This window comes from Chelonoidis abingdonii, chromosome 4 (assembly GCF_003597395.2).
Source record: "Chelonoidis abingdonii isolate Lonesome George chromosome 4, CheloAbing_2.0, whole genome shotgun sequence".
Taxonomy (NCBI): domain Eukaryota; kingdom Metazoa; phylum Chordata; order Testudines; family Testudinidae; genus Chelonoidis; species Chelonoidis abingdonii.
In genome coordinates this window covers 42,060,652-42,087,649 of record NC_133772.1, presented here as the reverse complement: position 1 = coordinate 42,087,649, position 26,998 = coordinate 42,060,652, and the positions used below count along the sequence as shown (strand labels likewise).

Here is a 26,998-nt window from a genome sequence, read left to right as displayed (position 1 = left end):
ATGAAACTGCTTGATGTAGAACTTCACAAAGCTATGCACGTTATGGGGACTTTTTGTGCAACTCCATTGCCATGGCTGCCAATACTTAGAAACATAGCACCACCCCATTTTCGCTGTGAGGGGGCCTCCATCCTGCTCCTGGCCACGAGCCATGAGAACAGCAGCTTGCCTCTGTACTCTGACCTCTTCAACCGCCCACCAATTCGCCAGTCTTCTAGGCGCCCTTTATGGTCACTTGTGCCACCACAAGACATGGTGGAATCTGCTTGGTGTAATGAGAGGTCTGCGATGACAGTCATTAATAATCAATCTCTCACCACCTACCCAACCATCTGCCCAACAGGTTTTGACCTGCCAAGACACCTGTGGTCATCCCTGAACTGGTTTCGAACAGGACAGGGCCATTTTGCAGCCAGTCTCTTCAAATGGGGTTCCTCTAATGACCCATCACCAGGTACATGCAGGTAACTTCTGGCTGTGTGGCATATTCTCTATGAGTGCCCACTGACTTATTTCCATGGTGGGCTACTGCCTCCTCACCTGGCTGATGACAATGCTATGAAATGGCTGGGCACACTGTGCATACAATGAGAGAGACTAACAGGCAGGTACAAATACAGTGACCAGAGAGCAAGTGGGAAAAATCAGGACAGCGGGGTGGGGGGGCGTAATAGGAGCCTATAGAAGAAAAAGACCAAAAATCAGGACTGTCCCTATAAAATCAGGACATCTGGTCACCCTAGGTACAAATATATTAAATACTTTCCTGATCTCCTCTTTCCATGCCAGCAGCTGCCCCGATTGCCACAGGGAGTTTATATGATTGTGAGTGGGAGGCAGACATGACACAATCTCTCTACCAGTGTTGCAATTTCTTGCAATCGTAGCACAAGTCTTGTCACGTTTGGTGTTTTTCGTAAACCGTATGAGTACACCAGCAGCTCACTCTTCCCTTTTTTAATTATTATTAAGTTTTGAGCTTTTCTGGCTTCAAAGAAAAGCCTGAAACCTGTGACCAAATTCCAGATTAAAAGCCAGACAGCAAAGCACTCTAACGCAGTCTCATGATATTTTGTGGCGGGAGGGAGCGGGGCTGACTCATGCTGTTTGCATGCTTGCGTTAGCAATACTGCTGCTGGAAAGGAAAGTCTAGCACCACACACCCCTAACCTACCTCCTTCCGCATGACTGTGGCGTTTACAGGGTTAAATCCCTACCCCGGCTTTCTCCTCCCCCAGCAGGCGCTGTGATCACGTGACACGGAGTTGCCATTTTAGCCCTTCAGCTGATCCCAAAGTCATAGGATTCTATGCTCAATCATCCTCTGCCCTGGATAACAGAGGGTGTGAGCAGGCAGTGGCGCACAGATCGGCTTGCAGCAGCCGTCACGCCGGGAGCTAGCTCTGCAGCAGCCATGGGGCTCCGCGCCTTTGTCCTGCTCCTGGCCCTTGTGGTCCCATGCTCGGCGCTGATCAGGTGAGGCAAGGGCTGCAGCTGGGCTTGGATAGACAGCAGGCGCCAGGGGCTCCCAGGGCGAGGTCCTTGTAAGCAAAGGTGTTGGCGGGGAGCCGATGGCAACAGCAGCTGCTCACCCCTTGCTCCAAAGGGCTGCTGAGGCCTCCTGGGAAACTTATTTCTTAGAAGCCAGGCTGCTTGGGCTTGCCTGGCTGCCTGCGGTAACTAGTGAGGGTTGCAGGAAAGCTGGGTCTTTTGCTCTCGAGAGGTTGTGATCTCTCTCTGCCATCATGAGCTTATGCGCGGGGGGTGGGGAAGATTAGGACTTGACGTGAGGAATTAGCTGCAGACTCAGGTAAATGCCAGCAGACCAAAGAGACAGTCTCCCTGCATCCAGCCCTCGGCAAGGATTGGAAATGGGAGAATTAAGCAAAGAAGCACAAAAATCTGACTCATCATGAGCTAAAATTTGGTCCTTGGCTAAGCATGGACCTTTTTCCATTGGCTTCCTCTCTTTACTCCGGGAGATGTGCCTGCCTCGCCAAGGGCACAGTTTGGCTCATGAAGTTTGTCTGAAGAGGCATCAGGGTGCTTTAAAGTGTCTCACTACTGCTAAATAGAAGTTAAGGGTGTACCTATTGACTAGTCAGTTTCAAAAACAAGAGGAGAAAATTCCTGACCACTAAGTAAAACCTCAAGTTTTGATGATTTCTCAGAAGTTCTATTGACCTTTACAGGAGCAAAACTTCCCAGGGCCTGAGTGTTCAGAAGGGCTGAACACCCACAATTCCAGCTGAAATCAATAGCAGGTGCCCAGCCCTTCTGAAAATCAGGGCTTGGAAAGTTTTTTTTGCTCCTGTGAAGGTCAATGGAACTTCTGAGAGATCAAGACTTGAGGTTTTATTTAGTGGTCATGAATTTTCTCCTCTTGTTGCTGAAACTGACAGTGAGTATGTTAACTTCAAACAAAACTCCCCACAAAATATACATTTACTCTGGAACTAGGTAGCACTGAATTTGGGGGATTTGTTGGTAGCAAGCAGCTCTTGACCTGAGGATTTGGGTTGTGGAAACAATGTGCCCTCTTGTTAAACTCTGTTGTCTTTGATCTGTGATACAGAAGTGGGAGTTTCTGGACACATTAGGAGCCCTGCACTTTGCATAGTCAGTTTCAACAGTGCAAAGTGTGTGTAAAATGCTTTGAGATCAGAATACAGCAGACCCTCTTTAGAACACGCGTCTTTATAGCGCTAGTTCGGTTATAGTGCGGGGCCATACATGGACCCCAAATTTAATTACCTTCATTGGAATCCACTATAACATGGTCCCTGTGTTAACCTGGGACCGCGCATGGATCCCAAACCCTGCGTTCTAGCGGGGGTCCGGTGTAGTAGTTGTAACACTCACACACTGGTGAAAATGACTATTCTAGGTGCTGGACAGCAGTGAATGAGGCCCTGGGAGTCAGGAGTCTGATCTAGGGAGTGCCAAGCTGGGATAGTTGTCCTCTCAAGTGGAGCCTCAATGGAGTGTTTACAAAGATCTAAATCATGACAAGCAAAATAGCTGTAAGTTGTTTTCCTTTGTTTCTTTTCCTGTGAGCTGTGATCAGCTCTCTGTCAATGTGTTAACTTTCTTTATCTGCACTGGGCCATACAAAGGAAGTGCCTTTAGCTAAGTACTGACTTTACCGCTCTTCGATCATAGGTAAACATCCTGATACAGGAGCTCTCATTTGTTGCATAAAGCCCCTCCTGTACTTCACTTATTTCTGGACTCTGAGCAGTTTTCAACAACTGTTTTAACAAAATTATACTCTTGTTGCGGGCCATCAGCAACCAGTACAGCCCTGGTACCTGACTATGTTCTTGCAAGCTGTCAATTTCCTAGCGTGGACAGGGCCTGAAATCAGGGCCGGCTCCAGGCACCAGCTAAAGAAGCAGGTGCTTGGGGCGGCCAATACCAAGGGGCTGCACTCCGGCCGTTATTGGGGGGGCACATCCAAACCTTCAGCAGCAATTTGGTGGCGGGTCTCTCAGTCTCTCTCAGAGCGAAGGACCTGCTGCCGAATTGCCACCAAAGAGTGGAGCAGCACGATTGTGCCGCTGTGGCACTTTTTTGCCGCTTGGGGCAGTAGAAAACCTGGAGCCGGCCTTGCCTGAAACACAGAAATTTCAGAAAGAAGTTGGCAGAGTCCTTACAAGCAACAGCGTCCAAATGGATGGCCTCAAGGGGAGACAGGAATGGATGGCTTTGAGCAGACTGGCTACCACACCTTGAGGAGCAGACAACTTTCTTGAGCAAAACCATTGGCTCCAGAAATTGCAGAAGATCGTTAGTGGCACAGGGGCCCTGAGCATTAGAGTGATTCCCCATTTGAGTGAAATTGCAGAGGGCCATGAGTTCAGTGGTGCTGGGACATCCCTAGCAGTCAGGAACACTGCACTTCTGCAGTTGCTAGTCTCAGTCTAAGGTGTCAAGTACCAGGGGGTCACCATGTTAGTCTGTATCCATAGAAACAATGAGGAGTCCTGTGGCACCTTAAAGACTAACAGATTTATTTGGGCATAAGCTTTTGTGGGTAAAAAACCCACTTCTTCAGATACATGGAGTGAAAATTATAGATGCATGGAGAGAAGGGAGTTACCTCACAAGTGGAGAGCCAGTACTGACAGGGCCAATTCGATCAGGGTGGATGTAGTCCTCTCCCAATAACAGATGAGTCTAAGGTGTCGCCTATGGTGGGATCAGGAGGCTGGATCAGTGACTATTGTTAGGATGGTTCACTAATTCAAATGAACAGGGAATCCTTTCCCCATACTAAATAGCGCTATATGCAACTCCTGCTGCCTCCCCAAATGTGGTTTTTATAAGCCCTTCAGAGCAAGAATGGACTGTTTTCTATATTCATCCAGCACCCTGCTAATGGGGGGCCTGGTGCAAAGCCCACTGAAGTCAATGGAAAGACTCCCATTTGCATTGGTTGGCTTTGGATCAGGCGCTTGTCATGAAAACGGTGTGTTGGAACATAGAGCTAGCATGGTTCTGCTTCTGGTATGAAGAGGGCCATAAAGAACAAGGGAAGTGCCCCAAAGATGGAAGGAGGAGAAGGGCATAATGGTGCTACTCAAACTTCCTGACATATTTTATTTTTCTTCTTGTGCTGGTAGTCCACCTCCCCTCTATACACACACAAACTCACATGGGCCACTGAAGTTGAGATGAGCTTCCAACTCTTACAAGCAGCTCATGCTGGATTGTGACACACGCTAAGGCAGGGGTAGGCAACCTATGGCACGGGTGCCGAAGGCAGCATGCGAGCTGATTTTCAGTGACACTCACACTGCCTGGGTCCTGGCCACTGGTCCGGGGGGGCTCTGCATTTTATTTTAATGTTAAGTGAAGTCTCTTAAACACTTTAAAAACCTTATTTACTTTAAATACAACAACGGTTTAGTTATATATTATAGATTTATAGAAAGAGACCTTCTAAAAAATGTTAAAATGTATGACCGGCACACGAAACCTTAAATTAGAGTGAATAAATGAAGACTCGGCGCACCACTGCTGAAAGGCTGCCGATCCCTGCCCTAAGGCCTGGTCTACGCTGGGGGGAGGGGTTGATGTAAGATGTGTCGACTTCAGCTATGCTATTCCTGTAGCTGAAGTTGCGTATCTTACATTGACTTACCTCCCGTTTTCATGGCGCGGGATTGACGGCAGCTCCCCCCATCAACTCCGCTACCGCCGCTCACCCTGGTAGAGTTCCAGTTGACGGGAGCGTGTTCGGGATCGATATATTGCGTCTAGATGAGACGCGATATATCGATCCCCGATAAATCAATTGCTACCCCAGGCAATCCGGCAGGTCGTCTGGATGTACCCTAAGTTCGGCTCATTCAGGGATGTCTACACTAAGAGCTGGGGATGTTGCTCTGAGCTTGAGGGCACATGCTTCCCCACTGGCAGTGTGGTAGACATGCCCCAGATGGAAAGCAGTGAGTGCTTCTCTTCATGCACAGGCCTTGGGAATTGAGAGATCCGGACAGCATGGCTGTCTGGATAGGGCACTGGGCTTCAACTTGGGAGACCTGGGTGCTCTTCCTGGCTCTGCCACTTACCTGCTGTGTGACCTTGGGCAAGTCCGTCTCTGTATCTCCGTTTCCCCGTCTGTGAGGATAATCGCAGTTACCTCCTTTGTAAGATCTACACGTGAAAAGCACCAAGCGCTAGGTATTCTTATTAAGGCTCCAGAAAGAAGACACAACGGTAGGCTTCAGAAAAATATAAACATTATGGAAGTTTTCCCAATCTGGGAGCTGCACTGTAAACCTTGCTGACATTAGGAGCCAAATTCTCTGCTGATGTAAACTGGCTGATCCATTAACTTCCATGGAACTATGGCATTTTGCACCAGCAGAAGATGTGTTCCTGAGAACCCTACAAGCCCTGGTGTGCATTCATTTGTATGCACAGATCAACAGAAACAGGTGCTGTCACCCTGGGGAGAAGGGAGGAGGAGGGACATTCTGTCCCTCAGAACATTAAACAGCAGCATGTTCTGGATTTTTGTAAGACTGCTACTGAACCTCTTGAGTGCTCCTTGCGTACCAGACGATCACTTGCTTTGCATGGAGCCCAGCCCTGCCTGTGGGGATGGTGGATGCTGTCATGGGGTATTGGCAGGGTTACTTGCTTTTAACTGGCAACATGCTTTTCTTTGGTTCCCAAACAGAATCCCACTGACTAAGTTCCCCTCAGTGCGCCGCATCCTAAATGAAGCCGGAAGCGAAATCCCTGATCTGAATGCCATAGGCGAATTCCTCAAATACAAGTTGGGCATGCCTGGCGTAGGGGAGCCCACCCCAGAGACCCTAAAGAACTACATGGATGTAAGTACGGCAGCTGATTATGCAGGATCACCGCTCTATTTGGCAGCATGGTATTGCAGGGAACTCACTGCATCAATGCATAGGTCTCCCATTAACCTGGAAACTTGTTGTCATCTGCACCAGTTAGGCAGCTCGCATGGACAGGAAAAAGAGACAGTTGCTTGCCATAGTGATAGCTGACTCATTCTGCTGCAAAGGCTTCTCAAGTGCCTGACTCTTTGCTGTGAATATTGAATCACACTCAAACCTTGAGAGCCCCTGTGCATGGGCAATGTTTGTTTGCAGACGCATTATACTCTCATCTAGTGCTGCGGAAATCCACTCCCAAGGAAACTCACCTTGCCAAAGTCAGGGCCTCAATTCTGCAGCAAGCTCCATACTCTCCCTCAGTTTACCCATATGTAAAAGGGTGATACCACCTCCTTTACAGAGCTGTTGCAGGGATTAGCCCCTTAGGTCCAGATTGCCTAACTCCCTTTGAAGATCTGAGCTTTAAAGTCCAGTCCTGCTTCTGCAGACATCAATGGTAATGCCTCATTTGACTTCAGGGGGAGGAGAAAGCCTTCAAGTGTAGCACTACATAAGTACACAGGAGTGGTGCAGACTCCCAAGGAATGGAGGAGCCACAGTTTGAAGGGCAAGCGCCTCTTACTTGCAGTTTTAATAAACCTGCTGCCACACCCGAGAGAGCCTTAAAACAGTCTTTACAGCTTCACTAACCTATTTCTTTTCCCCTCATTGCTAATTAACCAAACTTTATGACTGTCAGTAGAGGCTTTCTCCTTTGTAATCAGACCTCTCAACTTCTCAGCTGACTGGTGGTGCCCCAATCCACTGCCTCTGATGCAAGGGCATAACAAATTGCAGTTTTCACTGAATGCATCAAGCAGGAGGGAGAGGTAGCTGTTAGGCTAGCCTTCATGGCCCAGTGGCCAGGGCACTGGGCTGGAATCTGTAAGAGCCAAGAATAGAACCCAGCTCTATCGAGCTGCTGGGGAAATGGAAGGTGGGAAGTGATTTCTCCATCCGTAAAATGGAGATAACGACATAGATCTCATGGCACTTTGCAAAGGAGATCAATGGATGAAAAGAACTCTTGCTGCTGTTTGTTTGAGGCCCAGATCCAGCAAAGGATGTAAGAATGTGCTTTACTTTAAGCTGTTGAGTAGTCCCATTAGAGTTAAGCACATGCTTAAATGATTTGTTGGATCAGGGCCTAAGCCCATATGTATCACAATGGGAGCTGCTGAGCGCTGAGTTGTTTTGAAAGTCTAGCCCCAGTTGGGGGTGCTGAGCACTTATCAAAATGGCCTTGAGCTCTTTGGAAAGTCTGGCTTGTCAAGTGCACTTGAGATTGGGCACTCAAGAAAATCACAGGGCAGATGTTATACCCACCTATATATTGGCAGCAGTACTGACAAAGATCAAGTGAAAAGGGAATCCAGAAACAGAATATATGTGCCATTTTGCTTTGGTAAAACACTGCATATATTTTGAGTGTGCAGGGTTTCTTTCATCAAAGCTCACTACCCGGGTTTGCACTGAACACACAGACATTTTGTAGTTCATTAATGGAGCAAATTACATGTTAGGCAGCTTCCTGAATATCCATCTTCAGCCTTGCTAGGGAGTTTATGTAACTTGAATGTTGGAGGGAGGTTCAGAACCCACTTCAAAAGGAAATGTCCCCTCTTGGATTAATGAGGAACCTGCATTAGCTCTTAGCAGTATAGGGTCCATGAAACATGGTTATAGTCCTCCCATACAGTAGGGGGCATTGGCACACATGCTCATTATAATATAAACCGCTTGATACCAGTGGTGCTGACACTAGCATGAGGACAAACCTCAAGCATTCAAGGCAGCAATTGGAGACTTCAGTAAACTTTTGGCACATGACCGGAAACAGATTACAAAAGGGGGATGTGAGCTTGGGCCATCTGATGGGGAATCAGCAATGTGATTAGAGCTGGTGTGTGACACTGTCAGCCAGGATCTAGACAAGTGTTTTTCCTGTGGATGGAAAAGGAAATGCCTGGCAAACATCTGGGAGGCTATGAGTGTCTGAATGGTAGGGGAGGGTAGGAGAGGCAACCATCTGCCGGGATAGAGGTAAGTTCCCACCTCTGCAGTCTGGATACTGCTGACTTGCCCCTGCCAACATTATCCCTGGTTCTTAAAAATGTAGGACTCCCATTGACTTCAGTGAGCTTTGGATCAGGCCCCCGACTGGTGTTTTCAAACAGGGCCTTGTGAGACCCCAATATGAGGGTTTTATCCACCTTCAGTAAATGACATGGCTCATATTGCAGGCAAAGCCTTCCAGAAGGGCCCACCTTTGAGCAGGTTCTTTCTACTACCTAGTAGCCATGCTGCTTTCCCCTGGAAAGTTACCGATTAGTAACTGCACGTAACCAGAACAGGACTCAGTGGAGCTGCAGTGTTCTGCCCCTCAAGGTTCTGCCCAGCTCTGGCCCCGCCCATGTTTCTGCTCTTGGTTCATATCACATCACACCTCTTCCCCCACAGCTGTGCTAACCTCACCATGGCCTATTTCCTTCTCTCTCTCACTCCTTCAGACCTTCCTGACCTTCTGTCTGGGGAGCAGTGTATTTAGACTGTTTAGTTATGCCAAACTTTTCTAACTTGGGTGCTGAAAATTAAACACCTAACCCAAATCTGAATATGAGGCTTGATTTGTTTTTTCTTCTCCCTTCTGAGTTGCTGAGCACCTGCAGCTCCTATTGACTTCAGCTGAATTTGTGGGTGCTCAACACTTCTGAAACTTAGCCTCTGGTTGGGCACCCAAAAACTGAAGTCTCCCTAAATTTCAGTGGCTATTCAGCCTTGGTTCCTACGAGACAGGTGGAATTTCAAAGCTCCCAGAACTGAAGGCATCAGACTTACGAACAACCGTACATGCCATGTCCCGCATATGTGGAGCGCTCTCCTGGGAACGGGAATGTCTTGGCAGCTCTTCTCTTGCACTCCCAGGCCCCCTGGGCCCTTGTCAGATTTCCAATTTCTTTCTCTCTCAACTTCCTTGGGATCAGCAAGGAGGCACCGCAATTGGTTAATCAGCGATGTTGAAACAGAGGGAGGTGTGGATTATACAACAGTGGGACTGTGATTCCGAAACATTTTTGGCGGCTTCTTTTAAAGACCCTTTTCCTCATTTTCAGCTCTTGGCTGTTAGGAGCTGACACTAAGTCACTTCTCGGGTGCTGTTTTTCCATCTGCTAATCTTGTTGCTAGAAATGATTTCAATCCCCTTTTGGTTTATTTTCAAGTCACAAAGTCAGAAGAATTTGGTTGCGCTCCTCTTGTGACGTCAGGCTAGAACACTGGACCCTTGGAGCTGTGACAGGGCAGATTCATTATTTGTCTCCCTATAGCATCTTGCAGCCCAAGTCATGGACCAGGACCCCAGTGTGCTAGGCGCTGTACAAATGCAGCAAAAACAGTCCCTGCCCCCAAAGAGCTTACAGTCAAAGAAAAAGGCCAGAGACTACAGGTTAGCGTGGGGTGGTTAAAGGAAATAATGAGACAGTACTAGTCAGCGTGATGGGCAGTGATGTAGCTCAGACCTCACTATCATTTCATGTGAAAGAGCATGTAGCATAGGCACAACCACTGGGTGGGAGAGGATTCATAGAAGGGATCTCTGTAGTTCTTGTGCATGATATAAGCTGTGTCTTTCTTAGCCCACCCCCACCTCTATCTTTTTTCCTTCCAGGCAATACCCCCTTTCCTTCCCACCCAGTCCTGCATGCCCTATGCCTGAAGAGCTTAAAATAACAAGGTTTCACCCCATCCCCTGAAATACACCCTCCTTCTGCCGCTCATCACCTCTTGTCACCCCAATCCAGGCCAGTGTCCCCTGGTTAGGTGGACAGAAAATTCTGCCAAGTCTCTCCAAGAGGCCTCTCGCAGAGTCTTGGTTCTCGCTGACCAGGATGCCCGTGACTCATTGCGTTTCCGTCCCACAGAGCTTGTGGCCCACAGATGGCACAGAATGGTACCCGGTATTGACCCATAGGAGGATACTCTGCATCTGTTCCTGTTAGTGGGCACAGCATGGCTTAAAGTCAGCTTTGTGGTGTTTCCAATGGCCTGTTTTGGTTTATCCCTTTCTGGTGCAAAAAAAAGTGGGGAATGGGGCTGGAGGGGGAGAAGCAGTAGTTGTGTCTTTGCCTTCAGGTAGGGAGACCCTGACAGTGTGCCAGAACCCCACCCAAAGTGCTAGGAGACTGGGGGAGCCTCTAAACCTGCTCAACAGAAATAGCCATTTGGGCATGATGCACAATGGTGACTGCACACCCTGCATTGCAATGCCATTGAGATGTAGATGGTGTCATGAGAATGATATGAAGGTGGTATTTCCATGGCTTTCTTAATTGCATTAACATAGTTCTCCTGCATCCCTACACCTGGGATGGCCTCCCTGGCCGAGGGAAGCAGTATCTCTTTGCATTCAGGTCTTAAAGCACCTCTGCAGTGAAGCTTATCGGTATTAAAGCACACATTACTTCCACTGGGTTTCCTAGTGTATATTTGGTTCTGGTCTATCCATTTAGTTGTCTAGTTCCTTGGCCAGATTGTGGCTCACATGGAGAATGCACCAGTCTAGCAGTGCAAAGCAATCTTATAGGCAGCTTAACCGGCTACCTTAAGAATTAGCCCTTAGGAATCTCCAGATGGCATAGAACTGGCCTGGCCAGCTGAGGGCCGCCCATCCCACTTCCAAGATAGGGGTGTGACATATAGAAGGGGTGTGTGGCTAGTGTATTGCTGCATTCCTGCGGTTCCCCGGTCCCAGAACCCCCCAGTGGGGCTCCATTGCAGCCAGCAGAACTTAAAGAAACCCTGAGTCTAAGTTCTGTGGCCCTGTCATAGGGTGAGCTGGGCCAGTCAGAGTCAAGCCCCCAATTCTAGCCTGCACTTTGGTCAGGTGACAGAGGGTCATGTGACTGAAGGCATAGGCCTAGCTCATCCTGTTACTGAGACTGATCCAGCAAAGCATTTAAGTATCTGTTAACTTTTGAGTACTTTGCTGGATTTTCTGCAAATTCAGTACAGAGTCAACGTTGTAGGATTGGCATGTGTTTTTTAAAAGTTCAGCTCCGTTCCCAAAGTTCAAGCTCACTTCAGAGATGAGGGAGTCTGGAAAGCTTTTCTTGTCTGTCTTCTTACTATCTGCAGTGGTGGTGTAGTCATGTTGGTCCCAGGATATTAGCAAAAGAAGGAAGGTGAAGGAATATTTTCGTTGTGAAAGAGACCTGAAGAAGAGCTCTGTATAAGTCAAAAGCTTCTCTCTCTCTCTCACCAACAGAAGCTGGTCCAATAAAAGATATGACCTCATCCACCTTGTTGACTTGCTAACGGATTAGGCTTTTACAGTGCTCTGGCTGGTAATGTGCAAGAGTTTAAATAGCCCGTTAGGTGGAGGGGATTTGACTGTGACTGTCACTGACAAGGTGGAAATCTGTCACTCTTAGTGGAGGGATATTTGTAGGTTACAGACGGATGCTTCAAAAGATCAAATGAAGGAGAAAGGCCCAAGGGCTTTTTCTGTGATGATTGTGATCACTTCTGTGTTTTAATTGAGTCAGGTACCTGTTACAACACTTTGGTCACCTGACTCAATTATGACATGGTTACGTGTTGGTTACACCATCTAGTATCTGTGTTTGTAATCTGGTCATGGGACAAATGTGTTGTAAGTGGGTCCCCTGACTTGGTTCTAATTAAGGTGTAAATGAGGTATTAGCATCGAGCCAAGGTCATTCTCATCTAGTACTAAGGAAATGCCTTAAAGTAAGCTGCTCTTTGGCCTTTTTCCCCACTGGAAGAATGCCAAGAAGTGAAAAATCCTCAACACTGCTGTTGGGTGACCTTTGACGGGTGCTGGGTTTGGACAGATGATGGTGACTGTGCAAAACAAAAAACAGAAAATGCTGAGTCACTGGCCCAGCTGCACTGCCTTCATTTGTGACTGCAAGTCAGCGTATTACTGGCAAGCCAGTGGAAAGCTGGCCCAGGGCTATTCTGATCAGATGAGTTCTTGTGTGTGAAACCTCTTCAGTTAAGGCAATTTAGAAAACCAAGAACAAAAGCCAACATAGCTCCATGTGCATTTCATTTTATTCAGCCTGGCCTGCTGAGCTCTGGCTACACTTCCATTTAGCCCCCTGCCATGCTGCTAGTAATTGGCTTTCCTGGTCAGTCTCCCAGAATTGCTGTTGAAGGGAAGACTGATCCTGTGCAACCTTGCTCCTTGTGTGGCCGTTTACACCCGTACCCAATGCTTGTACAAACCCTGCTCCACTGTAAGCTACTGGGTTGTTTATTGGCTAGCACTTGGGGGGCAGTATAAATGACCACAGCAGGGGCAGGACAGTAGAGAATCATGCTCAGGATTCCGTAAACAGATGCCGTGAGGCACGTGTCCTGTGCTAAGCCCTCCTTGCCTGCACACAAAGGGTTAATTTTTTTTTGAGTTTTGGTAATAATCAGAGAGTGCCACTGTCTTCCCATTAGTTTATTATAATGGATCACTAACCACTTAGTGATCCGAGCTGCCTTACAAAGCTGCAAAATATATAGGATGCTGCCTCACTGCAGCTGGCTATACAATGCAATGTCCTTTTTAATCAAGAGCCTTAAGGGCTTGGGGAGGGGGCGGGGGTTTTGTTTTGTTTTTTCCTTTGGTGGTGGTTGTTTTTAGGGCAAAAATTGACCTGCCTTCCTCATAGCTTTCCCTCTAAGGTCCTGATCCTGCAAACTGCTCTGAGCAGATTGTCAGTGGATCAGGGCCTGAGATTTTTATGTTAAGTTGCCCAGCCTTCCCTTATTACTTTTAATCATATTTTATTACAGTAGTGCCTCAGGACCCATCAAGACTGGGCCCCCCACTCTGCACTCCAAACACAGAATAGCAAATGGTTCCTGCCCCAACAAGTTTACAATCTAAATCGACAAGACAGGCGCAGCGTGGGAGAAGGGGCAGAACACATAAGCATGGTGAACATAGAATTACAGCAGACAAGGTTTGGACGAGACCTCGGGAGGTCATCTAGTCCAACTCCCTGCTGAAATCAGGACCAACCTGAACTAAATCAAAACAACGTGGTGGCAGCAAATAGCCTGCTCATTCCATGACCTTTATGGGCTTAATTGAGTGAGGATATATTCAGAAGTGGGTAGGGGGGGAAGTAAGGGGAAGAGGAGTGAGGGAGCAGGACAGGGAAGAAAGGGCTAAGAGGGCCTGGTGTATAGTGAACCAAGGTGAAGAGAGTGGGAGGTGAGATAGGGTTGGAGCAATCAGCGCAGGGCAGAGGAAGTTCTCCGTATGTTGGGTCCCTGCTTTGGCTGCATCAGTACCTGCTCCTACTAGCTGGACTTGAGCCTCTGGCTGATTTCTTACTGCAATTTCCCCCCCAAGACCATAGGGGGGAGGAAGGGCCAGGTGACATCACAATCTGTGTCCTGTTGCCCCCAGTGTGTGTGTTGGGGGTGGGAGGGTGTTTCCCTGCTCAGTTCTGGGTCCAGGAAGGTGCTAAGAGGAAGATCAGCTTTGTCTGGATCCCATTTTACCTCCTCCTCCTGGTGCAGCAGTCCCTGCTTTGGTAGCTTCCAGGGCGTGTGGTTTTCCTTTTCCCCCCTAATCCCAATGGTTCCCAACACCGGAAATAAACTTTAGGAAGGTTGGGAGATGGTCTCCGTCATGTGACGCTCAGAGTAAGCAAACCCAGAGCATCTGTGTGCCTCCCACATAGGGATTGCCCTAGCTCTCAACTTTCTTCTGCCCTAAACCAACTGGAGGGGGACTGCCCTTCCCTCCCCGCAGTCACTCCCATAATGATAAGCAAAACTTTGCTGCTGCCAGGGGATGCCATCTACACTGCCTGAACAGGAGCACCAGCCCGGCCTAACTGGATGTACTTTGTAGCGTCATCTGTGTCCAGCATTCTGCAGTCCAGGGTGTCCAGCCACCCACACACTTAGCTGGCTGATAAACAAGACTCCAAGGTTGCTTCTAAACTGCTGTTTCATCTCTTCCCCACAACACTGACAACACCTCTCCCACTCCCCCCCCCTCTTCAGAACTGCAGGCACAACTAGTGCAATCTCTTCCTTCCCCCCCTGGCTTCCCCCTGACTCAGCAGGAGAGTCTTCTCCTTCACCTACCTCTTCAAAAGTTTCTGAGCCCTGCTAGCCTGAGGCCTAAACCTCCCAGCCAGGGTGGGAAATACTTGTGCTGTCACTCCTCTCCCTTGCAATGTGTGGGAATAGGACGCTTGTGCGCTGCAATTGTCACAATGCCAGTTGGTTTGCTAATTAATAATTTTTCACCTTACTCCCTCTCTCTCTCTCTCTATTTTGTAATAGCTCTGTTTCCTTCCTGGCTTCACTCCACTTTTTTCTTTCCTATAGTAGATTGAGATATGTCTTCAGCATTTGCCTAGAATCTTTCTTTTCTCTCTCTCTGCCTTCTCCCCACTACTTTTTGTCTTTGCTTTCTTTCTCCCTCCCCCTCCCCTCTCTGCAATAAGCAAATAAATCATCCTGTCTCTGAGTTTCCTAACTTATCTTTTCCCTCCCACTCACTCACAAATAGTTGAAAATCTTTCCAGACTTCTGTGCGCCATTGGAATAAAACTAGTAGCAAATAGAAGTTGGTCCTATAAAAGATATTACCTCACCTGTCTTGTCTAGCCAAAGACTGATAAGAACTAAGGGAAGGCATTACCCATGTGAGAAGCCAGCCGCATGTCTAGCTCCTGGGAGTCCTGCTTGGGATCTCTGTATCTGATCTCTGCTCAAGGACTTTTTTCATACCAATCCCTGGCTTGCAGGTCTGGTAGGTGATCATTGTGTATTCCCTACTGCACCTATCCCCTCCCTGCTGGAAGGGAAACTGAGCGTTTCTCTCATACGCCAACCTTTTTTTAGCAGCAAGGGTGCTTGGAAAGTTCTCTGCTACTCTACCTCTATCCCAGCCTGTTTGAGTCATGACTCCCCTCCACTGCCCAGTGAATAGCTCCATATTAATTTGTGCTTCCCCTGCTACTTACAGCTCTCCCCAGTATCAGCAGGGCTGAAACTGACCTGACTCTTGGAATGGCAACAATGCAAACTGGCAAAACTGTGGTCCAGTTTCACTCTGCTGCAGCTTGGCAGAGTGAAGAGCAGCAGCAGAGGCACCAGAGCTGGCTGTCTACAGACTGCACTGCATCAGTACACATTTGGTTCACGTCTGCAAGGTTCTCTTCACTGTCATAAGGAGTAGAAACTTCTTATTTTAATTAAAACTTCAAATGAGCAGACGCTAATGACCCTAACCTCGGATATCTACCCACCCAGTGCACAGGAGCAAGCAAGTGTAATCCAGCCCTACTTACACTTGTTGGGGTTAGAACAAAATCTCAGGGAGATAGATGCCCAAGGTACTGTCTGTGGGCAGCCAATTTTTTGTGGCTGATGCTTTGGTTTACATATTAAAAAATTGAAATGTGTTTTTTAAAAATGAGTGTATGAGCTGGTAAAAAACTAGAGGGATGCCAGGCTTGTCTGGGCAAGATAAAACCTCCACAGAAGTGCACCTCCATCTGCCAAAGGGACTACGTATGGTTTTGCTATGCTTGGGAGTAGCTGGGAGGCGACAGCCCCATCTACATTCTGAGGCACCTGGACAAGCAGAGAAGGCAGGGGTTTAATACACTGATTTAGAAGGACCTGTTCTGTTTCACGCATGATTTTCCTGATATTGTTAGTTACTACCTACTAAGAACTGACAGCAAGTCTGTAGCAGAGCTGGGAACAGAGCCCAGACCTTATAACTTGTACTGTGGGGCTTTCATCACAAGCCCATCCCTCCTTTCAGCACTTTGTAACTGTGCACCTTGGGCAGAGGAGAGAGAGGGAGACTCCTACCCAACCTTGTAACCTATTTGGATGCTACTGTATCTATTGGATTCTCTGCTGTTCCTTTCAGTGATTCTTGCTGTGTGAGGCTGACTACCATAGGATTGAAATCAGTGGGGAGGTAGGCTCCTAGTTACCTTTTGAGGATCTGGGCTTGTGAGCTTACTGCAGCCTGTGTTCCTGCACTAATTTCTCCTGGGAGAGGCTGGGATTGGAGCGACTGTGAGCTCACCACAGTCAACATTACTATGCCCTTCCCTACAAATGATTCCTGCTGGAAGAGGCTGTACTGGAATGATCATGAGCTTGCTATCACCAGCACTTGTCTACACCATTCCCTGCTCCTGCTGGGGGAAATAGGGATTGCAATTGCAGTCTTACACCAGTAAGTTATTTATGCATCAACCCCAGAGGATTATCCGGTTCAATTCAATTTTGAGCGAGAGCGCCTGGGAATACTCTCCTTGTCGCCACAAACTTTCATCTGTATTAACACTCCTTTCTACGCTCCTCTTCTCCCTCAGGCTCAGTACTATGGAGAGATTAACATTGGGACGCCACCGCAAAAGTTCACCGTGGTCTTTGACACTGGATCGTCAAACCTCTGGGTGCCCTCTGTCCACTGCAACCTCTTAGACATCGCCTGCTGTAAGTAGCTCTTGTGCTGTGTAGCTGCTTGGCCTTAGGACCTTTAACAGCCTCCCATTCCTTGCGTATCCAGTACAGGCACCAAAGAACTGCCCTGTGAACCAAGGACAGAAGGTCAGACCACCTGAGGGAGAAACCCCTGGCCTGCAGAGGGTAACTAGCATCTTCCAAACAAGTTTGTCATGCAGACTTCTTGGCCCACTCATGGGCCAGCTGGAGCAGTTGGGGAGAATAACCCAAGTGAAACACTGAATGCTGTAGGGCTCTCTTGTGTTCTCACTTGCACTCCAGTTCCCAGGATGGCTTCCACAGCTTAGGCAGCTGCAGCATGGCTAAGCTAGACACAGCTCTGGGAATACACAGAGATGGTCCCTGTCTTTGACACCTGTAGCCACTAGGTCTTCAAAATAAGAATCTTCTTTTTCTTTCCCCTTAAGTTTGTCCAGTCCCAGGGCTTTGGAGGATGCAGTTGTTTATATTTTGCACTTTTCAGGCTCACCAGAGCAAGCCCTTTTCTTGCCCTGTGAAGAGAGTTGCATTAGTGGAGCACAGTGCTGATATCTGGGCATTGGCACCCTTGTTCCCTTTGACTGGAGGAGAAAGGGACAAGGAGAGTCTATGCTGATGGTTTTTCAATGGCCCACCTGAAATGGGGGCGTTGGCGGTGCGGGGGGATGAGTGAAATACAAAACAACAATAATATCCAACTCTTACAGCAGTTTTCGTCAGTAGAGCTCTAACCCTTTACAAAGCACATGTCAGTATCTTTATCCCCATTTTACAGATGGGACACAAAAGGCGAAGTAACTTGCCCAAGGTCACCAGCACAGCCAGGAATAGTACCATATGTCCTGAGTCCCAGTCCAGTGTGCTGTCAAGTTAATGGCCCTTCCTTCTCCCATCTCTCTCCCTGCTCTGTCTCTTCCCCTCCCCTTTCCCTCGTCTCCCACACACTCTCACATTAATTCTTTTTGGAATGACCTTGATTGGGTAATGAGCCATTCCATGAGTCGCTCTGCTTCTCCCTAAATTATAGCTATGTTGTCCTATTGCTCAATGCTGTCAAAAAACCTATCTTGCTAGATCTGATACCAGCTGTCCTAGTTTCTAGTGTTATTGCCCAGAATGTGCTTGCACATGTTTATGAATCTACAATTAATAACTGTTGTTTTTTTAAAAAAAAAATGTTGTGGCTAAAACCAAAGACTTATAAATTACAGGGTTTTCACCCTGTGATTTTGCAGTATAATAAATCTCCAAAGAAGATGTCAAACCCAACTGTCGTAAAATGCCTTTTAAAAGCCAACAAATGTGCTACTTAAGCGGAATGGAGACAGTGGAGCCAACAGATATACAAACATGAAAGGTGACCTGCAAAGCCAGGGTGTGGGGGGGAATATCGGACTTGTGCCCTTTATGATTCATAGTGGTTTGGCAGGTGGATATATAGGAGATTTGGGCCCTGTCTAGGCTAGAGACTCTCTGATTCAGGACTGGTCTATCTTGGAGATTCTGTACCTTTAGAGAACTAGGGAAATGGTGACAACCCACGAGGCAGGGGTAAGATAGCTGAGCATTTGAGAGGGGAAGAGATTTTAGCTGGTCTGTTTACAGCTCTGTGGTCCTGATTCTTAACTTGCACCTTGTACAGCTCATTTTACTCTAGTGCAAAACAAATGTAAAATGCTCCCAAACTGGAACTGAGTTTACGCAGATGTGATTAGACCCAAGGTGCCAGGCAGTGACGTATTGGGTCCCATCTATTTGGCTTGTTTGTCTTTCGACCTACTTTAATTCCAGGGACGAGTAAACATTTGGGAGCAAGGATGTCATTGCTAATGACTTGTTATCTCCAGCCTTATAATTAAAAACAATCCATGTCTGCTGAGACATCCATTTACACCCTGGAGCAAAACTGGGGAAGAAATAAATAAAATTCCTGAAATGTCTAAGGTATAAAACAAATAGGTGTGGAGGAATACATCGTTTCCCCCCATCCCTTTTTTTAACTAAAACCTTCCAGGCCATCTTTATAAAGAAGGGCAGAAAATATATATTTTAAGACATCCAGACCACGTTTAAGAGAGACACACTATGTGATGTAAATGAGTGAATACAAAAATTAATGTTTGTGTTTAATACCTGTATATACTTAAATTCACCCAAACTCTCCATAGCCCAAAGCAGCTTTCTCTTGGGGCAGTTATGGTGACTTGAGCATCACTCTCACGGTTTCTAATGTCCCCTGACATAACAGCCATGTGCAGTCTAGTCTCTAAATATGGTAGCCAAATCCTATTCAACTGCTAAATCGGATCTCATAATTGAATTCCTCACATGTTAGAAATGCTTTATAAGGCATTCTGGAATTGGCATATGTAAGAATCAGGGCTCTACTTACCCTCTCCTTCAACATACATTTACTTTTAAGAGCAGGTGAGACAGCAAGGTCTGGAGTTCTGAGCATGGGATTAGAGCCTGGAAGTCCTGAGTTTCTTGATCTATGTTCCACCACTGACTTTAGTGTGACTTTGATGTCTCTGCTTCTTCCCCTCCCCCACCATATGTAAAAGGGGGATAACAATCCTGTATTCCACCTCTCAGGCGGGTTGTGACATTAATTTCTAGGACTTCCTGACAGCCGCTTCCTTTTTTTTTTTTCTTAATTTCAAATTTTTGTTGAAATTTTGACAGAAAAATTGTGGGAAATTTTTCCCAACTCTCTTTTTGGGGAGTTCAGCTCATTTAATTAGCTAATGCCTGACCAGTGCTTCAAACAGGCAACACGCTGTATAAGTTGCTGAGCAACATTAATATTGTGTGTATCTCCTGTATTCCTATTCCTCACTACAGTGATTCATCACAAATACGACTCCTCGAAATCCAGTACGTACCAGAAGAACGGCACAGCTTTCGCCATCCATTATGGAACTGGGAGCCTCTCTGGATTCCTCAGCCAGGATGCTGTGGGGGTTAGTAATGACTTTACTTCACTTCTGCAACCCATTTAGGCCCTCGTTGAGCCAGGAATTCAGGCATGTGCCTTTGATTTCAATGGGCCTTAGCAATACCTATCAGATCTCAAAGCCTTTTACACAGGTCCGTATCGTAAGGTGGGGAAACTGAGGCACAGAGAGGGGGAATTAACTTGCCGACGGTCACCTAGCAGGCCAGTGGTAGTTAGGAATAGAACCCATGTCTCCTGACTCCCAGTCCAGTTCGCTAGTCACTGGGAAAGACTGCATCCCACTATTCCTTAAAGGTAAGCACTTGCTTAAGTGCTTTGCTGAGGCAGGACCTTAGTTGAAGATCTCAATCCACCTCCCCTAGGGACACTTGTCCATGTTGCAATCGTCAGATCTCATTAGTGAGGCTAAGCACTGAGTGAAAATGGAGATTAAACTACCCTACGTCCACTAGAGGTAGTTCCATTATATCAGACTTGAGGCAGTCTGGGATGAGCTTGCTCTGCTATTGCCTTATTGCACTGGTTCTGCTTCTGTGTAGAAACTTGGGGCCTACATTTTCAAGGGACCTGTGATTTTTGGGGTGGTGCATCCTTTTTTCCAGCGCTCAACTGGAGACAACTTAAAGGGACCTGATTTCCAGGAAGTGCAGAGCATCCACCCTATGAAAAATCAGGCTACTTCAGTGTGTCTCAAGTTAGGCACTCAGAAAATGAAATGCCTGCAATCACTCTTGAAAACGTGGGCTCAGGGCTTTCAAAGTCACAGCTGTGACTTAGCGCTCAAGTCCTGTTGAAAGTCACTGGGACTTGGGCTTCCAAATTACATAGGGCCAGGTCCTCAAAGGTGTTGAAATCAATGCAAGTGAGGAGCCTATATACCTCGGAGGATCTGAGCCTTAGTCTTCAGTGTTGGCTTAAGAGCCCTAAACTTGCTTAGCAAAATAGATACATCTATAAACCTATTTTAGGTAGACCCAGAAATCCATTGGCATTTTCTCCATCTGTCCCAGTTTAAAAGCGTTGGCTAACGAAGTCTGCTGGTGTCAAAAGAAAGAGATCCCTCTCTTTCTCCACCTCACTGCACAGAAGAACAGCCTGAACTGAATTTCCAGTCTGGCTTGGACTAGACTCTGGCTCCTCTCTGCCAGAATCTTTTCTAGAGTAGTGCAGAAATCCTTGACTTACAGCCAGAACATCCCCTTGTAGGTGTTATCCCCATAAGCGACAGGAGACTCTGGGACCGATTCAAAATGAATCGATCAATGGGCAGACTTTCACTGAGTTCAGATGACACCATTAGTGAGTTTCCCCTTGCTAAGATTGACTGTCAGTATTGCCTGGACGGGTGAAAGGATTTGCACCCCACAATGAGTAAGAATTGACCTCCAAAACCAGTAGATCTTTCCTCCCTCCATTCCCACCCCCAAATACTGCACTGGTCTTGGGAGATCTGCAGAGCCCAGTGCTATCCCCTTACCTCCATTCTAGCTCTCTGTCCCTGCCTCCCATGCCTAGTTCCCTGGCTTCACAACATGCAGTTCTAGATGATCTAGACCAGGGGTGGCCAACCTATGGCTCTGGAGCCACATGCGGCTCTTCACAGGTTAATATGTGGCTCCTTGCATAGGTGCTGACTCAGGGGCTGGAGCTGCAGACACTAACTTTCCAATGCGCCAGGGAGTGCAACCCCGTGCTCTGCCTCCACTCCATCGCTTCCCTCGAGCCTGCTTGTGGCGGGCGTGGGGAGTGAGGGGAGATGCTGATTGGTGGGGTTGCTAGCGGGCAGGAGGCACTGGGGGCTGGATGGAGGGCGGGGGGAGCTGATGGACGGCCTGCTGACGTATTACTCTTTGGCAATGTACCTTGGTAAATTCTGGCTCCTTCTCAGGCTCAGGCTGGCCACCCCTGATCTAGACCCTAGTCATTTTCATTCAGGAAGCTTCTCGGATTCACTAAAACCCCTTCCAAGGATTTTATCATTGTTGCCGAATGAAGTCATTTTGCATTTAACAATAAATGTTCCACTTCTGTTAGGTTTAAAAAAAAAAAAAAAGTCGAGCGATAGAGATGTCTGCTTTTGCCCTGTGCTGTCGGTTGCTGCTAGTAGGATTGGAGGATTGCAGGGAGAGAGCAGCGGGGGGGAGCTGGGCGCAGGTGACTGGAGTGATGAAGAGGCCGTTTGAAAGGAGCTGCTCCAATGATGAAGTGAGGCGGCAATCCAAAGCAGCTGGCTTTATGGGATTGTGTTAGTAGGTTTCAGTGCTCTCTAGTTTAATGGAGGGAGCAAAATGAGTCAGAAGGGAAACTGCAGCGTTTTTTAATTATCTCTGTAATGCCGCCTTCTTAATTAGTTTGTTCCTGAGCCTGCGTGGGTGGTGGGGAAAGGGCTCTCTGCAGCCATTGCAATTGGCAATGTTCAGTTTCCCTGTGTGCGGAAGTGATCAAAGTTTATCCTGTGATAAGCCGAATTTACAATGCAAGGGAGCACTGCAGTGGGTTCTTGGCACTCAGAGGTGGGCGCTAAATGCTGGGAACCTAAGTGGCTTCCCGTACTGGGCCAGATCCTGCATTCATTGCACACCCCAAATTTCCACTGATGTCAGAGAGAGGCTTGGGATGCACAGGAGATGTGAAATGGGAGCCATTGTCAATGTCTGAGCACAGACCTAAAATGCAGCCATCAGGCTGGGCCAGATGCTCAGCAGGTTGATATCAGCAAAGCGCCATCGAAGTCATGATTTGCCAGCTATGGGTCTGGCTTGGCAGGTGTTTGGCAAGGACAGCTGACTAAATGAAGGGGAATGAAGGACTGTATCTTTCCTTTCTCTGCTTTCCTCCAAATCCCAGCCCCCTAAACAGTCATTCTGGGTGTCCTGAACCTTTATTGAACATCCCAGGGGAAAACACCCCATGAGAAGTAATAGAAACACAAATTTAGGGCTGGAGGGGACTTCAAGGTCCTCTAGTCCATCCCCACACACTGAGGCAGGACCAACCAAGACCATCCTTGACAGATTTTGTTCAATTTGGTCTTAAAAACTTCCAGTGAGGAAGATTCCACAACCTTCCTTGGAAGCCTTCACCAGCCTTGTAGAAAACTTTCTGCCTTCCTGATGGAGCTGGGAATTGCACTCCAAATAACAAACGATGAATACAGCTGTAGCAGAGGCACCTCTGCCTCCCAGAGTGCTGGTGATTCCGAGTTCTGCCAAGGATTTCTAGCTTCACAGGGAGCTTAGGGGGTGCGTTACAAGTATAGGACAGAAAGCACAGACCAGTGAGTGCTGGGCTGATAGCCCTGCAATGAAGTCCTCATTTAGCCACACAACAGAGAGGGAGAATTCAAGGCCAGATTCCCAGCTGGGGTAAATTGCCCCCACTCCACTGAAGTCATTGGAGCTAACCCTACCCTACACCAGCTGAGGATTTGGCCTTTGTGCCCCTCTCTGTTTTTGATCTTTCTGCTGAGACTGCTAACTAGGGTGCCAATTGCGGGATGTGATGCGTGACACCTCTCTGCAAGGAACTGGAGTGAGGCCACCAAACAGCCATCAGCTCGTAATGATTTTTGATCATTATGTACATAGATGGGAGCCAAACCAGTGACTTAAAGAGGGGAAGTTCTGCAACCCAATCCCTTTGCTCTGCTAAAGACGCTCTCAGGCTTCAAACCTGAAAATGCTTGCACGCCTGGCTATCTTTGTGCGTGTAAAAATGATAGCGATTTTTGGTCAGCTTCCCGGTTGGTGTAAATCAGCGTTGCTCCAGCTAGGGATCGGGCCGCTCAAATATTTTATTGCTATTGTTTAAAAACTGAAGTTGTGCTGCCGTGGTGCCTTTTTATCACTTCTGAAAGTGCCTCCCTCTTCTCAGTATGTTACCGGATGTGTCACTCAGGTCCTTTCTGCCCCACATCCTGCTCTGTGGCTTTTGTCTCTTGTGAAGCAAATTACCCTTTGAAACAAAAAGTGTTCTTAGTCCAGTTAAAATAAGAGCTCTCTGTACACATACCAGGCTTGCACACGCACCTTTACACACTGACACAGAGCGAGGCACTATTTAACCCTGCGGGGATTTTAGTCATTTACAAGGGATCGTTTTCTGATCTCAGGTCAGAGAGGCTGCGCTTTTCAGTACAGTACATCTCACTGTAATGCTGCCATTGAGAGTTTCAGACCCAGCCAGGATGGACTGAAGAATGATGGTTAGGACTCTGAAAGCATCCTGGTCCAATTGGTAAAATTGCCTGTGATCATTTTAAGCCATGAGATCTTGTGAACTGCTAGAGCTAGAAACCAAAGGCCAGTTCCCCATCTGGTGTAAATCATCCTAGCTCCATTGACTTCCGTGGGGCCACACTGATCTCCTAATGCTTTTCACCATATCAGTCCTTCTAGCCATGAGTCTGGCAAGAGAGCTGGCCTTAAATTCATATCAGTCAGATTGCCACTTTGCCCCTCCCACCACCCAAACACAACCCTTTTGTGCCCACCTCAATTTCATGACCTGCTTTCCTGAGAACTGTGGGAGTCAGCATCTATGGTGTCTGCTTTCTGAATGTTTGGGGTCTCCTGATTCAAAGGGCATAAGTAGGGCCGTAAATGTGGATGGGGAAACTTCCCCTACACTGAGGGGTGTGCAATCCAAATCCCACTAGACAGACAAACATGTGGCACAGACCAGCAGTTCCTTAGGGGAGGCTACAGATTCTAGCTAAGAGAATAAGCTAAATGGGGTTTGGGTTTGAGGGAGGAAAGAGAGTGATGCAGGAAGGGAGGTTGTTTCTGGAGTAGGGGGGAGCATGATGGCTGCTGAAATGAAGGAAGGGAAAGGTGAGTGGGGGGAGTTGTAGGTGGAACAGGATTCTGTAGGGCCTTGTGGGTAAGGACCAGAAACCAGTGGAGGGACTGAAAGAGCAGAAGTGATGCGGTCACAATGGGAGCTCCCATTAGCAGTGGTTGCTTCAGACTTGCCTTTGATGGGGGAGAGCAGTGAGGCAGTCAAGCCTGACAGGAGATGATTGGCGGGGTGAGGGTGGTTGCGGGGGATGACCTCAGTAGGGATAGCAAGGAAAGGACTGGTAGAAGCTACAGGACTCAGCAACTTGCCAGATGTGTGTGGGGACAGAGCGTGGAGACGGGAAGGTTAACAACACTGTGTGTGGGGAGCCATTTTGAACTGGAGTTGAACACTCAACTGCAGAGGTTAGAGAAGAGGGCAGTAGAGGTGGTGGTCACTGTGGTAGGTGAGGGAATGGGTGGGAGATGGCGTCCTCTAAAGAGAGGGAGTACAAAGTGGGGAAAGAATACAGAATCGTGTGGGGTAGAGAGGAGGCCAAGAAGTCACCGAAAAACACACTGAGAGCACGAGGAGAAATCAGGAAAGCGCAGGGCCAGGGAAGCCATGAGGTGAAAGCCAAGGAGCGAATGGGGTTTGTTGTTGTTACTGTTAAGTGTCTTACCATAGCACCCAACAGCCCCAGTCATGGACCAGAACCCCGTTGTGCTGGGCACTGTACAAATGCTGAACAAAAAGACACTCCCTGCCCCAAGGAGCTAAGCTATCAGTGACCTGCAGGAGGGCTGTTCCAGTTCAGTGGTGGGGGCACAGATCAAAGAGAGCGAGCCAAGAGAAATGAGAGAGCAGCTAGAGGAGTAAGTCTGATCCAGGGAAGGGAGCATAAGCATTTCCTGTCACGCCATTCACGAGGAGCTGTGAGGGCCCAACGTTGGTCTGCCTGCACTAGATGGGAGCTGTATCTCCAGTGGCCTGTATTTGTAGCATAGCATTCTGACCTGAGACCTACCCATGGTTTCTGTGTGAGGCACGCATTGAGGGGCAGGATCTCTCTAGCCAATGCTAGACCAGAGAACAGCTCTCACACATTCACTCCATCCTGTTTCCAGGAAAGTGCTTTCTCCCACCCCGGTACTCTGAAACTCTCTCTTTTTAACCATCTTGGTTTTGGGTGGGATTTATTTCCCTCTCCCTGCAGATTGGTGACTTAGTTGTCAAGGACCAGATCTTTGGTGAAGCAACGAAGCAACCTGGCATAACTTTCATCGCTGCCAAGTTCGACGGCATTATGGGCATGGCCTTCCCGAAGATCTCTGTGGACAAAGTCACACCCTTCTTCGATAACATCATTCAGCAGAAGCTGGTGGAGAAGAACATCTTTTCCTTCTACCTCAACAGGTGACGCTGTGGCGGCACAGAGCTCATTCTTGAGACATTGCGTCTGGCTGTCTCCAACCTGTGGGTCACCTCCTATCCTCCCACCCTCATTCCAAGGATCAGATCCTCAATTGGTGTAAAGGGTCACAGCTGTATTGAAATCAGTGGAGCTGCATCCCTTGACACCAGAGGAGGGCCTTGCCCCAGAATCCCATTCCCGCAATAGGGTGTGTTTTCTGGCACCCTTACTCATTCAGAGAGAGTGGGCATTCATCTGTCACTGTAGCTACTTCCCACGGGTTGCTTGGCATCAGGCAACTGACTGAATAGCTCCGGACAAAGCTGCTTTTTATTTATTTTTATTTTTATTTTTTACAACAAACTGATTATTTCAGTTCTCTGGAGCTCTGCGGATTTACATCAGCTGCAAAACATTCCCTTTCCTGAATGCCTACAGCATGTTTGTCACTGGGCAAGTCAGTGCAAGTCATGCCCCGAGGAGCTTACAATCAAATGGCCCGATCCTTTGAGGAGATGTAGCGTCCCCAAAAAGACTGAGGATGCTCAGCAGCTCCCTCTATCCAGCCCTAAGTTTTTCTCTGTCTGGCCCCTTAGACAGTCACTTCCACCTGTGCAAAGTGGGTGTGTTCATGGCACCTGATCAAAATCGTAGCCTTTCACACCCACTTTGCATAGGTGGCGTTAATAGTGTAATAGCAAAGTAGGGCTGGAAGTGACCTCCAGAGGTCATCTAGTCCACCCCCCTGTACTGAGGCAGGACCAAGTATACCCGGATGCCTACCCAAGGGGTAGAGCAATGGGGAATGGGGTCTCAGGTAGTGCAGAACTCTACCCACTGTGTATATGTTGGCTGAAAGTCAAACTCTGGACTGGGAAGGAGTCGTGAATTCCTTCTGGGTTGGTTCACATCAGG

General features: G+C 47.8%; 1 protein-coding gene across 2 annotated transcripts in view; it reads left to right on the top strand.

The window, feature by feature from the left end:
• Positions 1-1,257: 1,257 nt before the first annotated feature.
• The window catches only part of CTSD (cathepsin D), a 35,787-nt gene continuing 10,046 nt past the window's right edge, over positions 1,258-26,998 (top strand). The window contains exons 1-5 of one of the 2 annotated variants that reach the window (XM_032770720.2): positions 1,258-1,476; positions 6,191-6,347; positions 16,799-16,922; positions 19,776-19,894; positions 25,886-26,085. In XM_032770720.2, coding sequence (XP_032626611.1) covers positions 1,310-1,476; positions 6,191-6,347; positions 16,799-16,922; positions 19,776-19,894; positions 25,886-26,085 — 767 coding nt within the window. In that variant the 5' untranslated portion in view covers positions 1,258-1,309. The remainder of the gene's footprint in view (positions 1,477-6,190; positions 6,348-16,798; positions 16,923-19,775; positions 19,895-25,885; positions 26,086-26,998) is intronic. The other variant, XR_012655748.1, reaches the window with a different exon arrangement.